Source organism: Canis lupus, chromosome 29 (assembly GCF_048164855.1).
Source record: "Canis lupus baileyi chromosome 29, mCanLup2.hap1, whole genome shotgun sequence".
Lineage (NCBI taxonomy): Eukaryota > Metazoa > Chordata > Mammalia > Carnivora > Canidae > Canis > Canis lupus.
The window spans coordinates 13,761,592-13,784,575 of NC_132866.1; the positions used below are offsets into that span (position 1 = coordinate 13,761,592).

Here is a 22,984-nt window from a genome sequence, read left to right on the forward strand (position 1 = left end):
CTATTAACTATTTGCATATTTTTCTATGTGGGGTATGGCCTAATACTTTTGTAACATCTGTACACATTACTGACCTCCTGTGCTAATTCTTTAAAAATAACTATTAACAGAAATGGAAGAAAAGGATGCAGTATGGAATGCTGCAGTTGGCTAAAACAGAGTGATTTTAAGTTCACTGCATTCTGTTTATCTTCTATTAAAAGACTAACAGGCTTATTATTGCAGACTTTTTTCCCAAAAAGGGGGGGCCGTATTACAAAGGATGGAAGCATATAATAAAAGCCTTTTATACAGTATAGAATGAGTAAAAAGCAGCTTTAGTTCTGGAGCTGGTAAATGGAGAACACCATTTTCTCTGGCAAAGCACTTTCATGTGCCTGGCTGAGTGAGCTTTATCCAGTCCATATCCGTAAATACACATGGTCATGCTTCCCTTGTAGCCCCAAATCAGAGTTTAAAACTAGTCAAGGACAGGAATCTAAAATGAGACTCCTTTTTCCATAGTCAATTTGATCTGGGGGGAGTTTTTCACAGGTGGAAGGTACCAAAGTAAGTCCTCTGCAAATTATTTCTCCCTTCCACGTGTCCACATTAAGTCTGCCTTTGTTGCTAGAGAATGAACCTTATCAACGAGAAGAGATAATGGGTTTGATTCCTTTGGGTAAGAACTTTTTCTGCTCTGTTTGGAATCTCCTCTGTGGAGACTACTGATAAGATATGAGATTATGCTTCAGGGGCTGTGTTTATTAAGAAGCTACTATGGATCTTACACACTCCCTTATGTTCCTCATCTGATGCTCCAAGCAGCCCTGCGTCAGCTCCAGTGCACAGAGAGCAGAACCTTAACAGTGTCTAGGTTCATAGGTGGGGCTTCTGACTGCAGATGCTCTTTTTGAAGCAGTAAACTCACGGGAGTGGATTGACTCTTCCCACCAAGGTCTTGGCTTTATTCTTAGTTCTGTGTCGTTAGCTCATGGATTTTTCATAGCAAATTATCGGACCCAGTACTTTCCTGGATCACTTGTCTTGACCACCTGTAGGTTTGTCCTTGAAAACTGAAAGTTAGATATCAAATCAGTCTTACATCAGAAGAATCGTGTATGAGTATATGTGCATGTAGATTTTGACATAGGTGTGCGGAGAGGAAGAGTAGGCTTAGAAGAGTGGGCCAGTGTGTCCGTGATCTTTGCCTTTGCAGTTATCCTTATTTAAGAAAAATGTGATGTTGATCATTTTGTGGTTTTTCTTGTCTTTGAGGATGGAATCCTAATCTATTTGAGTTTATAAGGAAAGCTTTTTGGAAGAGAAGACTTTTTGTTGGATGTCTCCTGAGTACTGGAGTATAAAGAAAAATATATGAAAGTCCCACTCTTGAGTTGAGTAAAGCCACTCTAATGAGGGACACAGGGAAGTGGACAAATGATAAATTTGTGCTGTTATAAGTGAATGCCTGAAGTGTGGGGGGGTAGGGTGGGAAAAGGACAAAAAGATAAGGATCCTACCCTAGACCATGTGACAGATAAGCTCTTAATGCTTGGCTTAAATGTCCCTTATTTTTTTTTTTAAAGTCTTCTCCAACTTTTTTCAAGCAGAATTGTTTATTTCTTTGTAATGAAACATCTGTGTATTTCTTATGTACTTATCACATTTTATTGACCAAAATTATTATCTAAGTATCTTATAGGGTATAAGAAGTCATACAGGGTTGGATGATAATGTAAAAAGTTCAGTTTTTTTTTTTTAAATGTCAGAGTAAGTGGAGATTATGGAAAGGGTGCTACTTTCTATTATTTTTTGCCTAGTTTCTCAATGACATTATCAGCAGTATGTTAAAAAGTAAGAAAGCCTATCACATTGAAGTCAACAAGCCTTCCAGATCTATTTTTTGAGGTATGAAAAATAGAAGACTCTATATTTTGGAATCAACTAAATAAATGTGATTGTGCTCATGAAGCAGTCTCCATATTCAGATGTTAGTCATGCTTCCACAATTGAAGGGCATTCTCCTTATGACTCATTCAGGATCTTTGTCATAATTGGGGCTTTTTCCTATATGGGGGCAAAACCTCGCTGAGCTTTTAATGGAATAGCTTTCACATTTCTCAGGGTGGTGGTGGGGTGTGTGGAGTGTGAACAAAAAGAAGAAAATGTGTACAATAGAAGCATATCTGCCTTTAAACAGCAAGTATTTATATTTAATATTATGTCTTGAGATTGAGTTTTGAAATGAATAAATGTTTAAGTGGCTGATTAGAAGTCGTTTGGATGAGCTACTGTAACAGTGCATCAGGCGGCTCTGTCAGCTTGCCAGGAACAATGAATGAAAGGGAATGAGGCAGACACTTTCCAAGACTTATGTTTCAAGAAGCAAGCTATATGATACTGTTTGCATCTTGGCTCAGTTGTCTATTGTTAGAATTTCTTTCTCTTGTGTCAATTTCAGAGGTGAAGGTCCCCAAGTATTTTATTTAAAAAAAAAATCAGTAAAGAAGCCACTTTAAAGAGCAAGATATGCATCCATTATGCTAACTGTTCATGCATAATACATCCACATACATGCAGTTTCTTTAGAACAGAGTGGCAAGTGGTTGTGCCAGAGAAAAAGTAATTACTTAGCAGTTTGAAAGTGAAAATGAGTCTCTTATTAACAGCAATCTATCCAGAAACAAAGAGCAAGGATCTCTGTTCTGATGACATGTGTTTCCATCTAACACACAATACCTAGAATTTGGAGAATGCTGTAAGACAGCTTCAGGGGGCAGCTACTGAAAATTGGAGGGAAAGAACCTTGCATCGAGAGAAAGAACACCACCAAAAGAGACAGAGAGTGAAAGGCATTCCATCTAAGTGGGAATGATTTCTTTTATTGTGTTTTTTAAGGACAAGCACAGTAAGTTCTAGCCAAACTTCCATAGGTGGGACAATAGGGTTGTCCAGTATTATTAAAAATGACTTTGACGGTCTTCGAAAGGCATCACCAGAGATCCTAAAATAGGTAGCTGTGTGCTGTTCTGACGCTATCACGTTTAAATTGTTAAATGTCATAACTGGTCATAAAGGGAGGAAACTTCAAGAAAAATAAGTAGGAATGGCAGAAGGCTGCAGAGACCTTTTCGGATCTGGTGTCAGAGCCTCTGCGGTGTCCCTGGAGTACAGCATTTGTCCCGTGAGAGCAAGTGTCCTTATCCATCGCTTCTTCATTGTGGCTCTCCCTTCTGGTGGATGGTCCAGCCTGGTGAGATCATGCTGTCCGTTAGGTTCCCCCGGAGTGCCCCAGGGCTTAACGCAGCGCTTGGCACGTGTGGGTGCTGCGTAAACAGGTTGATCAGGGCTCCGAGGAAGGACACCGAGGCATTCCGTAGTTACGGTAGGTCCACCCAACTAAGGTACGTGCCGTGTGCACATTGCCTAACTTGGTTGATGATGTGTGTCCACGGCACATGTGCGCACTTCTTGGACCTCAAACTGGCCTTTTCGTGGGCTGGCAACCCTCCACTGGGTTTGTGCACCACGGAGATCGAAATGGATGTTCACGTTCGTGGAGGCTAGACCCAGTTGAGAATATTGGGGTTTCTCTTGCATGAAATATACACACAGCAACATGTAAGGAAGTCTTCGTATCTACAATTTCTCTGTATTTCTGCTGAGCCTGTGAAGCAAGACATTTTTGTATAAACCGTAGTTTGTGTGAAGGAGGAGGTAGGGAGCTGCCCATGTTGCTGGGGGAGGGGGGCGTTCGTTGCCAGTTCACACTGGAGACACTCACCTCTGCAGATCACTCTGCCAATGCTTTGAAATGCAGGTATCCGGCTGGGTGAGACTCCAGGAACAGATACGGAACGTAGCCAGGGCCTCTCCTTTTAAGAACAGGGCTTCCAGTATTCAGAACCAGCAAGGGCAACCTCTGGTCCATTCGCCACTTCATAAAGAGCCAAAATAGACTCTAGAAGAGACCTCGTGTCATCCAGCTTCTTGAAAGCAGCCAGGGCTCCTGTTGCCGGGTTCTACCCCAGCCGCAGGCTATCCAGAGAGTTGCTGGGCATCATGATTAAGTGATGTGGGCCCTCACATCTGTTGCCATTGCAAAGTCTTCATGAGCAATTCTCACACAAAAAGAAGCAGTTTCTACAAATGCCGCAGCTGCGTGGGCAGGGTAGAGGAAGGGGCAGGATGGGTGCGGGGCTTTTGCTGGACACAGAGATCTAACATTCTCCTGTAGAGGCCCAGAATCCTTGCTGGTTTCCCTCTGTGGGTAGAATGAGACAAAGGTTGCAAGATATTTTTTTGAGTTGACCTAAAATGATGAAATAAGCGGATGTTTGGATTTCTGCTTAGTAAACGGGTACGTCCTTCATATTTTGTTCAGCTCTGGTTGGGAATAAGTCAGCTGCATTTGCCGTTATGCATAGGCCCCCCCCTCCCCCCAACACACACCCCTTTCAGTATCCATAGCAGATGGTAAATTCTGTGGCTGCCAGTTCTATCATAATGTGGTTGCAGAAAATAGAAAGCAAAGCAACATGAAGACCCCTGATAGAATACAGCTGGGGTTGGGTGACAGCTTCTGAATTCTCTGGTGATGTCTGTAGGGTTCCTGTAAAAACATACGGCTGGATGATGGAAACTGGTTACTGGCATGATGCAATAGGATTGTGATGTTGAGATCTGTTATTAACCTGGGCCTTATGAGCAGAGAGCATGGGTATAAAGCTTTCCTTCTAGGAAGCTGGTCTAAGTCTACCTAAAATTGCCATGTGTTGTTCGTGACCAGTAAGTGGTGGCTGCATTGGTGGTTGCTGTGTGATGTCATTTGGTGGGCTTTTTCAAATCTAATTAGGTAGTGTGCCGTCCTGTTTAATGCTCTTGTCATACAAAGTGCCAGTGAAAACTCCAGCTTTTGGTTTAAGTAAATTAACCTCTGGTTCCTTGAGGTGGAGCTTTGAGAGGTATATAGAAGAATCCAAGTGGTATTAGGTCAGGGGCAAGGCTCCCAAGCACCAATTCTTAAGTAAAGACAGTTTTTTCACAGGGCATCTTACAGCTTCAGAAATGCCAGATGAAGAAATATGAAGTTAATTTGAAAGTAAAACTCCAGATATATTTCATTTGGCAATCATAACTCAGCAGTGTGAGTCTGGTCAGAAATTATGTTTCTTTTTGTGCTTTAGACTAAACTATGCATTGCCGGAGGTGATTGAGGAAGTACAACATAAATAAGCCACATTCTAGAAAACAAGAAGAATATTCCTGAAACAACTGGTTAGCTTAAGTCTCCTAAAATTATGTGTTAACTCTGTCTGGTGGGTAGAAGGATCTCATAAAGCTTGAGAATCCAGAACTCTACTGTTTAGAATTTTAAACCCCCCAAAACAATAAATACAGTTTATCTGTTAGTTTGGAACTAGAAACTATATCAGACAGCATTACTTTTTTATAGAGGAGAGATTCCTCAAGCCTTCATGAAGAATACGCTTCTTCTGGAAGGAAATGGTCCTCCTTATGGAGGGTCTAAGTCAGGATTTAGTAAACAGCCTTGCTAATTTAGCACTAGCACTTGTTTCATGTACTCTTGCCAGAATGGATATACCCAAATGAATGGAGATAGGCTTTTGCAAGTTTCAGTTCTTGAGACATTAACGGGGAGAACCAAACTGTTTGACTTAATTTTTTTAATTAAAAAAAAAAACAGTTTAAAAGCACAGAAAAGGGCAGAGAATAACAAAACAAATATGTAACCCACAAAAATAACTGTTATTCTGGGGCACTTGGGTGGCTCAGTTGGTTGAGCATCTGACTCCGGTTTCTGCTCGGGTTGTGATCTCAGGGTCTGGGGATTGAGCTCCCCTTTGGGCTCTGCACCCAGTGCAGGGTCTGCTTGAAATGCTCTTTCTCTCTCTGCCCTCCCCCTGCTCTTGTGTGCTCTCTCCCTCTGAAAATAAATAAATAATAAATAAATAAATAAATAAATAAATAAATAAATAACTGTTATTTAAAAACAAAACTTAAAAATGTACTACAGATAAAATTGAAGATCTTCTGTGTCATCCCGCTCTGGGTCCCTTCCCCTTCCCTGTATTTTATGGGATAACTACCATGATAAGTTTGGTACCTATCCTTCTATTTTGTGTTTTTGTATATGGATCATGAAATGTACATTTACAATATAAGTGTATAAAGTGATTTTATTTGCTTAAGGTATATATTGACATGGATTCTCCAAAGCCTTTTATTCACCATTATGGCTTTTGAAGTATACGTTGATACACGCAGCTTACGTTCATTCATTCACTGTTCTCTAGTGCATTATATGAATATACCATGATTTATTGTTATTATAGATGCCGATTGTGTGCGTAAAGATCATCTCATACACATTACTAGATATTCTAGTATTAGAATCCAGAAATGGAATTGCAGGGGGCCCGGCTGGCTCATTTGGAAGAGCATGTGACCCTTGATCACAGGGGTGGTGGGTTTGAGCCACACTCTGGGTATAGAGATGACTTAAAAATAAAACCTTAAGAAAAAAAAATAGAAGTGGAATTGCTGAGTCATAGTATATGTTTATTTTCAATTTTGATAGTTTGTTCCCAAACTAGTTAAGTTTGTTTCCAAGCTAGTTATGTAGTTGACACTCCTGCCAGCAGTGTGTGAGAGTTTTCAACTCCTGAAAGCAAACCTTTTCAGTTTCTTCCAGTCTATTGGATGAGACTGTCTCACTGTCTTAATTTAGGTTTACCAAGTTATCAGTGGTATCATAATTTTTTAGCCACTGAAACTTTTTTTTAAAGATTTATTTATTTATTCATGAGAGAGACAGGCAGAGACATAGGCAGAGGGAGAAGCAGGCTCCCTGTAGGGAGCCCAAAGTAGGATCCAATCTCGGAACCCTGGGATCCTGCCCTGAGCCGAAGGCACTCAACTGCTGAGCCACCCAGGCGTCCCTACCCATTGAAATTTAAAATAAAAAATATCCAAAAGCATGAAATCCCAATGTATTTATCTGGCAGGGTAGGATTAAAATATAATTTAAAGTTGTGCTTTACTCACACGACCCTCATTATAGTTTATAGTGTATAGTCTAGACCATTCAAAAAAAATTTTTTTTTAAATATTTTATTATTTACTCATGAGGGACAGAGAGAGAGAGAGGCAGAGACACAGGCAGAGGGAGAAGCAGGCTCCATGCAGGGAGCCCGACGTGGGACTCGATCCTGGGTCTCCAGGATCACGCCCTGGGCTGAAGGCGGCGCTAAACCGCTGAGCCACCCAGGCTGCCCTGGACCATTCAACTTTTAATTATTACTATTAATAGTTAAAAATCACTTTTTAAAGTTTTAGACTTGATGAAAATCTTTCTACAATGTGTTATACTTAACCTGTTTTGTGAAATTCCCAGTAAGTTGAATCAGTCCTCATAATGAACATGAGGTTTTTATAAAAATCATTAATACCTTGAGGGCCTGTTAAAATAAACTAATGGATACTCATTTCTATACCAATAAGATATCTTCATACTTTAATAGTTACTTTTACTTTTTATGATCTTACCTCCTCCTAATGTTCCTTTCACCTTTTATTTATTTATTTTTATTTTTTTATTGTCCTTCCACCTTTTAAAAGTAAAAATTAGTTTATGTGAATGATATATGCTTATTGTGGAATATTTTATCTTCTCTCATTTTAGTTTGCTACCTTCTATTTGGAATTCTAAGGATACGAAGACATTTTTTTCCTCAACTGAAGATTTCAAGGGGTGCCCAACAGCAGTTTGTCTTCTGTAGGGGTCACTTCTGGTTGTGCATCAGTGTTCTGAAGAGTTCTGGAGAGTTCCTCCCTACCCAGTTTCAGAGAATCTGACCTGTAGTTGCATGGGGTGTTCACTGTATTAGCAAAATACCTACTTAATAAGAGGCACATATATTTTCTTTAAGAATAATATTTTCTTTAAGAATAAGTAATTTGAACTCAAGGATGTTAAATTGTTTTGTTCCTGAGGAGATAATGAGCAGTAAGATGATGACTCATTATCTTAGAAGGTCCAAGGCAAGTGGACAGACGCAAATGGTACAAAGACCATGCTGGTTGAGGAGAATAAGTACCAATAAGTACCATGTGAACATTAATGCTTTTAAAGGGTTTTTAATTTTTGTTTTCTTTTCATAAAATTGTTACTGTTTATGTTTGCTCTTTCTTGCCTTCCCAAACTTGTGATACAAATTTAACATTTCTGTGTTTTCTCATTTCAGTGTGACAAAATTAGGCAAGAACGAGATGAAGCTGTTAAAAAACTGGAGGAATTTCAGAAAAGTATGTAAGCATTTCATTGGAATTATTATAACACACATAACTCTGTTTGGGAATTATGTGGGTAGGCATGTCCCCTGTGTTCGGTTGCTGCTGTCTTAGACATCCAAGAAAGCGAGAATTGTCTTCCCATTTGTCCTCTCCCCCCTCCCCGAAAGTTCTGGCATTACTGTGATTTTCAAACAAGTGGAATGAGCATTATTGTTTCATGTTATTATAAAAAACAGTTTGCAGTTCTAAAATTTTTACTATGCAGAACAGTTAAAGGAGAACAAAGATTACTTGTTATCTTGACTCTTGGAGAAAAGACAATGTTAATGTTAATATTTTATAGTCTTTCTTGGTCTCTTATCTGTGCTCAATACATATGTCTACAAAAATAAAGGCATGCTTTACATTCAGTTTGCAGCCTGCTTTTTTCAGGAAGCAGTATATCACGGTCATCTCTGCATGTTGATAGAGCTGTATATTCGTGTTAGTATTCTATTACACGATAGTACCCCAATTTATTTCAACATTCTTTCAGCGATAGATGGATTATTTCTGAATTTTGGATATTTTAAGTGATACCATGTCAAGTATTCTTATATGTCTATACAGTGGTCTGATTTGTTTCTTACATTAATTCATAGAAAAGGAATTCTGGCTCACAGAACTTACACATTTTTGAATGTTTGAAATGGCCCTCTCTCTAAGGCATGTGGTATTCCCACAAAAGTTGTAATAAATCTTCTAAATTTTTGCTATGCTATTTTTGTAGCATTTCCTGCAAATCTGTCATTACCTTGCCCCTAAGATAGAAGGTATCTGATGGCGCTCAGAATGATCAGAAGGAAATAGGTCATTGGAAAAGGACCAGACCTTAGCAGGAAAAGATGATCCTCCCTCTTGGAAACAGGGTCTTTCTCCATCTTTTTGCAGATGCTGTATTAGGTTGTTCCATTAAATCATGAAATGTTGACTTGGTAACTACACAGCAAAACATTTTCTTCTTGTTGAAGGTTAAACAGCCATGAGAATGAAACATTATAGTTGATTTCAGTAGCCAGTTTATTTCAAGTGTCTGGCTGTAACAAAATCCCAGGGAAATATGGTTGATGTTACTTTTCTTTGGAGGCCAATATGCTGTGACAGAAATATCTCTTATTTGTGAATGTATGAATTGCAACTGTGTAGGACTTTCTTCTTCCCTAATGCAGGATCAATGGGATGTGCTTACACTTTGGCTGACACCAAGTCACACTGAGAGAGTTGTGCCACTGATATTGTTACCAATTCATGTTCTCAAATTAATTATTGATGGGGGGTTGGCATGCTCTGCGTAGGGGGGATAGTTCAAGTTCTTATGGTTGGGCTTAACATAAAATGCTTTTGTTGGGCAGCTAGTGGGCATTTGGCCTCTTGCATTATGCAGAAATGGAAGGCGCTTCCCCCCAAATCAGCCTACCTGTAGAGTAACCCGTAAACTCCTTTCCTCTCCCACTTCCTTTGTCTCTAACTCTAAATATCTTTGATAGTTTTAAAAATTCACATTTTTCCTTATGAGCAACTCAAAGCATGAGAGAATCCATTGAAAAGGTAGTACAATGATCTTTATTGTTGTATTCATTGAAGTTTTGACTTACTGTAAGTCTGCTTAATTAAAGTTCGGATGGCAGAACAGAATGCTGACTCTTGACTCCGTCTCAAAAGAACAGGAAATGGGGATGACGAAAACTATAAATATTTGTTAAAACATTGTGTCTGGGGTAAATAGTTGATGACTTTGGAACAGAGGGTAGAGTTTCAAATTTGGAAGGTAATAGATCAGTTCCCACCAGTAAAGACCACCATGTAAATCCATGTAGTCCTGAGCAGTTTCTGCCTTAGTAAAATTGGAATAAATGACCCTGCCTCAAGGGCTGTTCAATATTAGATGAGATAATTCATGTAAAAAGTGCTGAACACAGTGCCTGGCATTATAATTTGCCTGGCATTATAGTTTGAGTGCTCAATAAATGTTAGCTGCTGCTACATCTCATTCACTATCCCCATCCAGAGCTTGAGTGCCCTTCAGACACTGGCCTTGACACGTGGGGCAGCTCTGGGGAGGGGGAGAGTATGTGTGGGTGCCAAGTTGAAATCTGCCTTCCTATTACATTTACCTGCCAGGTGCACATCTCAAAGTGAGGGAAGAGCAGCTGAATGAGCTCTCCTAGGCTGTGGGGCTCAACTCACCTAGCTTGGCATGCTCTTCTTAGCTGGTTCATCCATGTTACTCCATTCTCTGCCCTCTCCCAGGGCCTCAGCCTTTCTCATAGCAAAGCCACGTTCCCTAGGAAGACAGATTCGTGTGACAGAAGAAGTAACTAAAGGCTTTTCTGGTCCTTCAGACAGAAAAGAAAATCAGTAAATATGAGAATATGAGAATATGAGAGCCTTTGCTGTGTGTTGGGACACACCCGTTTTCCTGCACACCTGCCAGCTCTTATCACTGTTTTCACACTATGTGGATACCTTTCAAAAAATCTGACGTTGCAGGAGAACTTACAGTGTGTTCACCACATACACTTCAGAGACGTCCTGCATCTAAATATTGCTGAGAGTTGGCTGGATGGAGAGGAGTGCTACTGAGGGCAGTACCGTTGGTGGTGTCACTTTTAAATACAAGTTAGAGAGAAACCGAGAAAATTAGTCACCTAGAAATTGGTTTGGCTGGGCTTTACCAGTTAGAACTCTGTAATTTGAGATACATGTTACTTGACTTTTTTGGGCTTCAGTGTTCTCCAATATAAAGTTGCTGTCATGATACCTACCTTGTAAGACCATCGTGAGGATTCAGGACAGAGCACATGGAAAGGATGAAGCACAGGCTGGGCACACAATAAGCCCAATAGTTGGTGATGGTATTGTGTCCTAAGCAGTTATGTTCTAAAGAGAACATGCTTGTAAAGAGGTGTGATGAACGTAGGCCTGGTAGATTTTTCCAGTCATTCAAACAAACACACATGACTACCTAGTTCATACGTAGCATTTTGCTAGGTAGAAGAGTCAGACGTGAGTAAAGCAAAATCTCTGCTGTCATGCTCGCCGATAATTAGAGACAGACACAAGTGAAAGAGAGAAAAGCCCAGTTGCCCTACAGGGTGATGCATTCTATGATGGCAAGTATGTAAGCGTGTCGTGAAGAGGAAAAACAAACTTTACTAATTCAACTAGACTGATGAAAGCAATAATGGATGTACTTTTAGGTTATGCTTCTGAGTTGTCAGAGTCATTAAAAACAACTTTTATTATGACAAATATCAAGCTTATACATAAGTGAAAAAATATTACAACGGACCCCTATGTATCCATCATAGAACTTCAACAGTTAACCAGCTCTTGGCCAGGCTACTTTCATCTCTGTGTCCATACATCCCGCCTCAGAGTATTTTGAAATGAATTCCATTCATCATATCATTTAATGACGATAATTTCATCATAAATATTTCAGTTAGTATTTCTAAAAGACTAGGATTCATCTTTATTCTTTTTTAAACTTTCATGCCATCCAAATTACAGATAGTTTAGGTGTAGTGGTCATGGCCTGTGGATATTATGAGACAAGCCTGAATTCAGCACCATACGGCAAATCACTAAGTGAACAATTAAAGGTTTTTTAAACTTCCATTGTTTGAAAGGTGCAAATAAAATTATATACTACAAAAATTTCTGTTTTGTGTCACGTAACCTGACTTTTGGTTTTAGAAATGGGACCGTGCTTTTTAAGGACATAAATGCCCTCTGAAATATATTCTTTTCTTTTGAATCTAGAAAGTCGATAGATTTCTTTGCTCCCTATTTAGCATTGAGATAATTTTTTAAACTAGAAATCAAAGCCCAACTTTTGATTTTTTACTGTTTCCTTTTAAGAGGCAGAGATTAAAACAACAACAACAACCTGTCTGATGGGGTCTGCTGTATGAGGATTAGAGAAAATGTGGGCTAGTGCTGCCTATGTAAGGTTATCAAGTTAAATTACAGGGCAGCCTTTTACACAATGTTCAGAAAATAAGTGTGTGTGGTCTTTTTTCTTTTTGCTGGGCCTACACCTTGCTATGGTGGAATGATTTTTCTTACTCTTCCATGAGCAAGAATGTTATTGAATAAAAAGTCAAATTCCTATGAAACATGCAGAGTGTTTATGTTTTTGTTATGATAGTGGAAATACCAGATTGTGGCAGAAGAAGTCAAGTAGTTAAGGCTAAAAATTCAAAGTAATATTTGATGTTGTAAAAATTGTATAGGTTTCTTTTCTCTTTCCTTCACATTTTTGAAGAACCTACCTTGTAAACATAGTGATAAAATGCCAAGAATATTAGGATTTTAAGGAAATAATAGAGCCTATTATTTAAACTACAATATAAAAGGCAATTATATTGATGAAGAGCTACATGGGCTTTGTGTGTGTGAATAAACTTGGCCTGTGTTCAGCTTCTATTTGTTCTTCTGGCATAAACACATATTGTGTGTGATTCCAGTTTAATGGGGACCCGTTTGTATGCCAAGCAGCTGCATTTTAGGACCTATTGCGTGATTTCATAGCTCTCTGAAAATTGGTTCTATTCAGAACAAGAGATAGAAGAGGAGAGGGGGGTGGCGTGGAAAGGGGGGCAGAGCCTCAACACACAATCATTTCTTTTCAATTGGAGCCAGAAAGGTTGATGACAACATGACCATTGTGTTATAATGATAAGACCACTAAGGCATCTGTACCTCTCATCAAGGCTTTCACACAACAGCAGATACAATTTAATTCACTGCTCTGTCAGCAGTGCTGATACCATTATGCCGTCTGTCTCCACAGTTATAATCACTGTCCTCTGAGAAATGCAGTTGAAATGATCTTGAGCAGTCAAAGAAACTCTCAATTAAGGCTGCCACTTCCAATGTGTCAGATTGTGTCTTATGCACTTGGTACAATTTTCACTTCCAATCCTGTTTATTTACAATGTCTACCAGTAATTACGCTTAACGTGTCATTTAGTGAGGGGGGCCCCTGCCAAGCCGATTGTTGGGTGCTGCTGTACCATTGAGTGGGAGTTTCTCGAAGTCAGTGCCATCAGCAGCTTTTAGGACCTGATGGGATGCAGTAGTAATGTTGATAATGCAAGTATCGTGCTCATCAAGTCATAATTAGATGCCACTCAAATGTGCCACTTGTAATAACAGTGTTGATTCATGTTTTTCTCGGTGACTGCAACTACTAATTAGTTAAGTGGTTTTTGGTTGGCCTGCATTTGCTGCAGATTATTATTACCCCTGAAAAAATGTCAAGGTTAGAGATGTTTCTGGCCATTTAGTGCTGCTTTATGAATTTGAATATTAACATAATAAGAACTTTGGACAGACTTAGGAAGTAATACATTTTTGTATTTAATTTGGAGAGAAATTTTTTTTCCCCTGAGTTTAATCATAATTGCAGGTTAATTAAGCTTAAATGAAGCAAAAGTAATCTCTCTTTGTGTTATGTGAGCCCAGTGTGCTTTTTGCCTAACTTTGTTGGGTTTCACATTTGGGTATACTTAATTTTTCTTTTTTAAGCCAAACAAATGTCAATAAGTATACACGTTTACAGTTAAGTTTAAGATTCTGAACATTTTCTTTTAACTAGAAGTATGGGTGAAAGGAATTGGCACTTTTCTTTTACTTGATCTTCAAAGTATAATGCAAGTTCTAAATCACTTTGTACCTTTGAATCTCAATTTCTATAAACCAGCTACTAAAAGAACCTGAAAATTACTATTTTTCAAGCATTGGTAAAGTGTACTGTAAAATTGTATTTTTTCTTCCAATCTTCCTGATGGTCTGTGATGCAAGAAACATCTGCTGTCATCATCGTAGAATACATAACTCTTGTTGCTACACTTTTCTGCCCCGGAATTTATTAAATAATTGTAACTACTTTGTCACTCACTCATAAAGAAGGCTGTTGCATTCTGACCTCAGCTCAACTGCCACATGGTTATTCCAGTTAAGAAGATCAAGTTAAGATTTATTTTTTGAAATTTTTCATTAGCAGATTTTCTGTATTAGACCCACGTGTTCTGTCCTGCTAAGAAAAGGAAAAATCGTGTTTGCCACTTTTTATTTAGAAGAGATTCTTTTGTCTAAGTGGACTTATCTGTGGCTATGTGTACAGCTACATAGGGGAAAAAAAAAACTTAAAACATCCTAACTAGCTTTCTTAAAAATGTGTGCGCTAGCAGTAAAGGCTCTTCATTGTGTTATTTTCCTGCTCCACATTCACATATTAGCTAAGATTTAATCAGAGCAGCATCTTCAAGACTCCCCCCTCCCATCCTGTCCCCCCCTCAATAGCTGAAGGTCTGGCTAGCTAAAGAATTGAAGTATTCTGAGTCATGGGATACAATGTGTGGGCTTCTGGAATCGCTGACTAATCTCTGAATGCTGAGACTTTTTTCCCCTCATTCCTAGTTTCTCACATGGTTATAGAGGAAGTCAATTTTATGCAGAACCATCTTGAAATAGAGAAGACTTGTCGAGAAAGTGCTGAAGCTCTGGCAACAAAGGTGAGACTCTTCAAATAAGGGAATTCTCTACTTGAGTTTTTTAATTTCAACTTGCTTTTCTGCAGAGTGGCCTCTCTTCGCTTTTGCTCTCCTGATCAACGGTCTCTCTTTGGATGAGGAGGAAAAAGTGTCGTAAGTTTTGAAAATCCTGGAATAGGATTAGGTACAGATCTTAGTGCCTAGGTCATATCGATTGTAAAAGGGGCATTTTGTAGTGTGCATTTCAGCATTTGTGATTTTTGCCTCTGAAAAATGGCCCCAGGCTAGTGTGTTCAGCTGGACTTTCTATGTGGCTGTGCATTGGGTGCAAACATTCGCCAAGTTTAAAACTAACCTGGTGTGACATCAAGGAGCAATGAGTGTTTTCACGTTTGATTTAAAGTCGGCCTCCAGCCGTACGTTTCAGGTGATTATTTGTGAAAGCAGAGCGAGGGCATGCTAAAGGTGACCTCCAGTGCTCCACTGATTGCTTCTAGCTGATGAATTTACCAAGAGTATAATTTTCTATATTCTATCTCATCAGAAGTACATTATTATTAAAGAATGTTTTTATCTCTGTCTTACGTTTTTGGGGTTGGGTAAAATGCATCTGAACCACTTCATCAGAAAATGGATTACAGCAATTTTTAACCAAATATCATTAGTAATGCCAGTTGTGTGTCTTCCTCTCTTCCCCATCACCTACCTCCAAAGTATGTCTTTGGATGTGACTGAAATTCTGCAAATCAATCAGCCAGTCTGTCTGTATATCTCTATTTAATTTGTGTGCATTAGCAGTGTGCTTGCTAGAGGTATTTGCTTAATTGTTTGTGTAATGACACTACATTAGAATTCATAAGATAATGCAGTCGGAACCTAAGAATATAAACGTGTGCATGCAACTTCTGTTACTCCTTTGAAGAATACATAGCAATACAGGCCATTGCTTTTAAAACAATCATAGTATGGGTGCTCTCCCATCACTTCTTTTGTGTTACACTTCACTAAGTGTTCACTGGTCCATAAAACTGTGTGAATTCTCTTCTCATATCCTTTATTCCTCCTTTTGGAACAAGGAGAAAAAAATGTATTTGGAGCATACCAGCTGCTCTGAATCTTGCAGTGGCTAAGGACAGTCCTTGTATTTTCTCTTGCCATTGCTAAGTATCCCTGTCGCCAACGGTACATGCAAGGTGCGAACCTGACTACCTCGCAGGACTGAATGAGTTAATGGAGAGCAAGGGTTTGGGAGGCAGCATATACAGGTTTTATTCCCAGTGATGTCATTTGGGGCATATGTGACTTTGGGCAAGTTACTAGTTCTGGTCTCCGCATTGCTGTAGTCTCATCTTAAATGACAGGATGGACTAGAGTTAGGTCTGCGGGGAGAATGGGGCGGACTTTCCTTTTTTCATGAAGCACTCTACTCATGGGTTTTTACAGGCCTCTTTAAAAAAAGATTTGATCCCCTCCTTCCTTTTTTAAACTGCCAGGTGATTTTGAGCAAGAGAATGCACCTCTCTGAGCTACAGTTGCCTTGTCCTAAGTGTCAGGGTGGACCAGCATTGATTTCTTAAGAATACCCCAGACTCACTGATGCAGGGTGTGCAGCCCAGGCCAGCTGTGTGCTGAGAAAGCTGCTAGGTGACTGTTGTGTTCGTCCCTGGTTATTATAAACCACTGTGTTACTAATCTCAAAAGTCAGTTTTATAATTTCACCTTGACAGTAGGATCCTTCACTTACTCGGTTTGTCCTCTAGTCTTTACAAAGTCTTTCGAAAATGGTCATATGGTTTGTTTTCGAGGATACAAGTCCCTCGTGGGACTTGGAATAAAAAAAAAAAAAACAAGTAAAAAAACCTATAGATGTGCTCACTGGATCTGGAGAATACTACAGCTTTGAATGCAAAGTTTGGAAGCTTTATTATATGTGTGATCAATAAGTAGCACATCCTGATTTAGGTATCCCAATTGTCATTTTAAAAATTAGACTCCATTTTTAAAGCAGCAAAGTTTCTATAAATTTATTCCTATTTTTCTAAATCTTTGCTCTCAAATTAATGACAAATGGAATGTTTAATTCTTAAGATGCAATTTGCATAATTTTCTTAAAAGCAAGGGTGGATACTTTGGTAAAATGTGTAGGTTAAACTGATAAATATAGACCAGTTCTTTAAACCATATGGTCCAAGTCCTGTTTAACTTGCTTATTTCGTATCTTTAAATATTCATTAAGCTGCACCCAATATAAAAACTATTTAAATTTGAATGTAGTAGAAGATTCTGTTACTTGTACGGTTATAAAAGATTTATTTTTGCTTTTGGACTTAGAATGATTCCACAAAACAATTAGCATGCCATTAACATATATAACTTGATGAATAATAACTTCAGTGAAATTGCTTAGCCAAAATTTGTGAATTCAGAGTTTTCAAAAATATGCATTTAATGTGGTCATGAGATCTTTATCTATATAAATCTTATTTTCTTCCTTCAGAATGTGAGAATGATGTTTCAGAGAATACTTCTGAAATTTTCTGTGTGGCTTTTTTTCCCTTTTTTTTTTTTTTTTAAAGCATAGGTTCCACACCCAATGTGGGGCTTGAACTCATGACCCTGAGATCAAGAATCAAAGCATGCTCTACTGACTGAGCCAGCCATGTGCCCCATATATGGCTTTTTTCTTGAGTTAGTAACTTTGTTAAATAGAGTAGTTGTAGTATAGCCAGATAGCGCTGGTGGATTTTGGTGCCTGGCTTGACGGAGAAAGGCATTAAACTCTTCTGATGGTAGAACTGTTAACAATCAGGTTATTAAGTATGATTCTGACAGTGGCCTAGGAATGAGCATATTAAGGACCAGGTAGAAAAAATTAGTATTTTTGTGCTTTTGTGAGTATCCCAGAGGAAGAAAAAATTGCATGGATATATATATCTTGGTTGAAGAAAACTAGCTGGTAAAGTATTCCCAAAGAAAAGTCAGACACACAACCTAAACCTCTTTTGTTACTGTCAGGAGCTAACACCAGCTGACACTTTCCTGTGTGTCCATCACTGTATTAAACACTTTCTGTGTCATATCTTATTCAATCTTCATGTTATGGGGCAGAGATGATTTTTATCTTTAGTTTGCTGATGAGGACACTACTACTCTGAAAGATGAGGTTATTCTAGAGGTAGAGACATTGGATTATAGAGCAGAATTCTTAATTCTGATTTTATAGAAACAGATACTACAGCATTGCCTTTCTCTGTATCAAGGATTCTTCATATTGATGTGGGTTAGCATCACCTGAGAACTTGGGGCGAGTACTGCGCTGGATTCCACTGCCAGAGGTTTGGGTCTGGGAGAGTCTGTGCACTGGGATTTTTTTTTAAAGCTCTCTAGAGACTCTAATGTGCAAAGCTGGAAACCACTAAAGTATTAGGAGGCAGAATTACAAATGAAGGCTTGAATGTTTTCACTTTTTCCTTAAATTGTTATTTTCTCCTGCCATTCAGACAAGATGGCATGTCTGAGTATTGGCCAGGATCCTTGAGCCTCTAGTGCCATGCTGTAGCATCCATGGTGTGACTTACAACAGTCTTTCCTTGAATTTCATCTTTAGGGAGAGAGGCGTGGAATCATGAGCTACCATCTTATCCCTGATCCCCCTAATGTACTGGGGGAGCTAGAAGCTGGAGTTATGCAGTGGGGGTCAGGGAAAAAAAAGACTGTGTCAGATTCCCCCAGTAGAGTTCACTAGACTTCCCAGGGGGAATCTGTGGAAAAGTTCCTAGCCATTTTTAATAGATTTCTTCCTGATTCCCCAGAGAGGTCAGGGAAACCTCTTGTGCTCTAGACCAGGCTACTTGAAATATATTTAGATTCAGTGTTGTTGTGGGTGAGAATCAGCTCTCCCAGTTTGAAATGGTCTGGGCTTTTCCCTGAGGGAGTCTGTGAGGGGTCCTAATTATGATCACAAATGAAGGACCAGAACCGGACAAGTAGTAGCACGTCCTACCCTGACATAGGTTTATAAGTGGAGAAGGCTAGTTAGCTTTCCAGTGAATTAAGTTTCTGTTTGCATTTATTTCCAGTGTCAGTTATTTAATTCAGAACCTGTCTTGCTGGTTATTGGCTCTTAGTAAAAGAAAAGAGGTTGCATTTCTCTACGTTCATGTGTTCAGAGGAGACCTTTTATTTTTTAGTCTTGAGAAGAGAAAACATAAGGCAACCATACTTTCCTTCTATGGACTTTGGACCAAGTTTAGTCTTTGTGTGTGCTTTGCACTAGTATGTATATGCACATAACAAATACATTAATGAATTAGGATTTCTTTTTCCTGCTATGAATTAGAACTCTTTATATAGAGATAACAGCAACATATCTTTTCTTCCACTGTTAAAAGGAAAAAAAAGGAATTTGTTAATGAGGGATATTGGAGAATCCCACCGGAATCCATGAGCTAGGAGCATTTCGAGTATGGACCAGAGTCCTGTGGGAAACCTGTTTCCATTATTTTTCTCGGCCTATCTCAGCAGTCAGCTCCGTTTTTGGCTTTGCTCTGGGCTACCTTCCTTTGTTCCTCAGTTCAGTAGTGGATTGTGGTTGCCAGCAGCTTCTGTCCACCCAGACGCGTGGGAGGAAACTCATCTCTCTGTTCCAGCCTCCAAATTTCTAGAGAAGAGATCTGACTGACCGAGCCTGGGCTCTTGTGCCTGACTTGTTGGGCTGCTTCCAGAGGGGGAGGGAGCCCCTGGGGTTCCCTGGGGGGGAACACAGCTGTTCCCATGAGATCCTGTGGGACACTGAAGAGAAGTAGTGGAGTTCAGAGAAGAGGGAGGGCTGGGCTAACAAACATGTAAAGAGTGTGCACAGCAGCAAATAAAACATTTTCTTGAAATAAAATGCCTTAATTGAGACTATTAAGGATGGAATAAATTGAAATGTGATTGAATCTCTGCTTGTGTCTTATCTTAAGTCTTCTCGTGTTATCAGTGATAACTAGCATCATCCCATGCTATTGGCTGTAATCCAGGCATCAGGTCTCACGTGAAGTGACAAAGTCTATACTGATACTTTATCTTCAGCCCTCTTACATGATCAGTGATAACTAGCATTTTCCCATGTCACCACCTGTAATCCAGGCAGCAGGTCTTTAATAAGTTTAATGCTAAAAGTGTAAATAAAACCTTACTTCATGAATCTTCTAATTGTTAGTTCATGCTGTGAGTGTTGATGAATATGTAAGGACAGAAATACACTTAATCTGTCTATTGTTTAAAAATCCAAGACACTCATTTGACTGCTGGTAAAATAACTGTTTTTGCATTTTGCCTTAGCTAAATAAAGAAAATAAAACGTTGAAAAGAATCAGCATGCTGTACATGGCCAAGCTGGGACCAGATGTAATCACTGAGGAGATCAACATTGATGACGAAGATGCCAGCACCGACCCAGAAGGCACTGCAGAAACGTGTGTCTCCGTGCAGTGTCAGAAGCAGATCAAAGGTGAGACTTGGCTTCATCACTGGGGGTATTTCTGATATTTCTCAGCCCTGGTTGTCCATTGGTATCACCTGAGAACTTTAGCCTTGGATCCTCCTTTAAAAAGTTTTGGAGTTAAATGTTCCCAGGGAGTTGCCTGGTTGACAATCACTGTAGGACATCACATTTGTGCATTATGAATTACTTTCTTGTTTGGGAGTAGGCACTTTTGAAAGCATTATCTTGATGAAAACAGCCAGTCTGTAAATATTCTTAAAAATATGGACTATATGTTGAGCTATTTTTGTTAAGTGAAAGAAAGAATAGATAAAAACATATTTAGCCAGTGCCTCCTATTTGTTGGTTCCTTTTTGGAATCTTTGGGGAAGATTCCTCCCCACGTTGTGGAGTCTCTGCCCTCAGAGGATTCCTCATCTGATTCAGACACTGAATTGTGAGCAGTATGCAGTGTCCAACATAAACACTGTTAGACAACTGATGTGTTGAAACGTGAGGTGTAGTATCGCATGGTACCACTAGTAAATACACTTCAATTTTATTTATGTTTTATATATATATATATACACACACACACACACACATGATTATATGTACATACTGTTTATATTAAAGATGTAGGAAAGCAGTCTGAAGCTCAATAACTTTTAGGGCATTTTTGCATTAGGCGTATGCCAGAAGCAATACTTGTCAGCTTGTCGGCATAGATAAAACTTCAGTTGGAAGTAGAGAGAAGTATAAGAAAACCCTCTTTATCTGGCCCTCCACCCCCTTAACCTAAGACAAAATAACATTTGTGTTGGTGGAGAGGGAGAAGTTGACAGGATTTTCCTTTGTCCGTAATCCTCCCCTTCTCTTAGGTCTTGGATGCGATAGTCCGTCATTTCTTCCTTCAGGATTAGGCTAGCCGTTGGAGAAAGTGATTTTGATAGAAGTGTCTGAGAACTCCTCCAGGCCGGGTTCCTGTAAATGTTTGATTCAATTTATAAATAACCTCAGAGAATTTTTTTTTTAACTGTCCTTGGAGAGGGTAAGAAATTGAAAGCAGGTAAAACCTGAATAGCAAAACTGGAGTCCTTGGGCATCAATTTAAGACTATGCTAATCTGTATAATATATATATTTTAAAAGATTTATTTATTTGAGAGAACAAGAATGAGCAAGGGGAAGGGCAGAGGAAAAGGATCCTCAAGCACACTCCCCACTGAGTATGGAGCCTGACTCCAGCAATTCCAGGACCCTGAGATCATGATCTGAGCCAAAATCAAGAGTCGGACACTCAATCGACTGCCCAGTTGCCCTTCTGTGTATGTTTTTTACTGTTTCAGTGGTGAAAGTAACTTTGATCTACCACCAGAAGCTCTTGCACTTAATGGTTGCTAATTTTTTCATTTTCGTAATAAGAGTTTTTGTTAAATTCCAACAGTAAAAAATATGTAATAAATTAAGAAACAGAATACCAACAACTTTGGAGAGAAAATTACTAGAATTAACCCTTTTTCAAATAGGTTATATTTTGAGTCTGTTCAAATAATGTTTGAGTGCTATAAATTGGCAGCAGGTCAGGATTTTTTTCTGCCAATTATCAACTGCCCCATTGTTTATTACATTTTATTGTGACAAGAGCCCATGGCCATTTTAAAATAAATAGGAAATTAATACAATGCCTTAATTTGTTTTGCTGAAATCTTAAAACATTTTACTTCTAAAATGCCAGAGAGTTTTCTAAAATACGAGCTTGCTAGAATGCAGAGAAAACATGATCTGGTACATTTAATAACACAGTGAGATAGTGTGATATAAGATTATTAATAACTTTGGCTGCATGTAGGGGCACAGAAGTGAGATTTCCATCATTCTCTGCTTCTTCATTTTACTTTTATCTGGTAAGTAACCTTGACCATAAGCTACGCAGGGACTGGCATATCCAGTTCTTTTACAAAATTGATTCTTTTAAAAATAAGTTTTATTTATATTGTTTCCCTCCTTTTATTTTTTCTTTCAAAATGCAGAACTTCGAGATCAAATTGTATCGGTTCAGGAAGAGAAGAAGATATTAGCGATTGAATTGGAAAATCTCAAGAGCAAACTTGTAGAAGTAATGGAAGAAGTATGTATCTTAGGCCAGGAAAGCAAGACTTTTGGTGTTTTTAGGGTGTTTGGAGACCGGCTCAGTTAAAAAATTGATGTTGGGTTAATTTCAGACGTGAGAACCATGTACCAATTTTGATCTTCTCTTCTATCTCTATTTCAAATATACAAAAGGTGTAGAAAATAAGATCATAAACATTCATACACTCACTACCTAGCTCAGTAAATAAAGCATCAAAATCGCAAGAAGTGTTCCTGTTATCCCCATATTTCATTATGTGAGGCAAATTTGAAAGAATAATACCTGCAGTTTGAGTTATCTACTTTATTGCTGCTGCTGAAGACATATTTTGCTTCTCCATCGGATAGTTGGCTCAGTTGGGAAGGGTCCTCTTGTGTACCTCCAACATAAGCATATGTGATAGATGGCAAAATGGGTTCAAGTGGGTGTTCAGAGAAACTTTTAATTTTTCCTTTTGAATGGTCTTTAAGAACAGGAGCCCATAATTGCCTTTCTTGGCACGATGCTTCCAGGAACTGCGTTTGAGATCATGATTTAACTTGTG

The 22,984-nt window shown here is 38.9% G+C and overlaps 1 protein-coding gene across 1 annotated transcript in view; it reads left to right on the top strand.

Annotated features, from left to right (window-relative positions):
* The window catches only part of SHTN1 (shootin 1), a 96,735-nt gene that overhangs the window by 16,311 nt on the left and 57,440 nt on the right, over positions 1-22,984 (top strand). The window contains exons 3-6 of the mRNA XM_072805169.1: positions 8,250-8,310; positions 14,767-14,861; positions 20,166-20,334; positions 22,340-22,437. Of these exons, the coding sequence (XP_072661270.1) occupies positions 8,250-8,310; positions 14,767-14,861; positions 20,166-20,334; positions 22,340-22,437 (423 nt within the window). The remainder of the gene's footprint in view (positions 1-8,249; positions 8,311-14,766; positions 14,862-20,165; positions 20,335-22,339; positions 22,438-22,984) is intronic.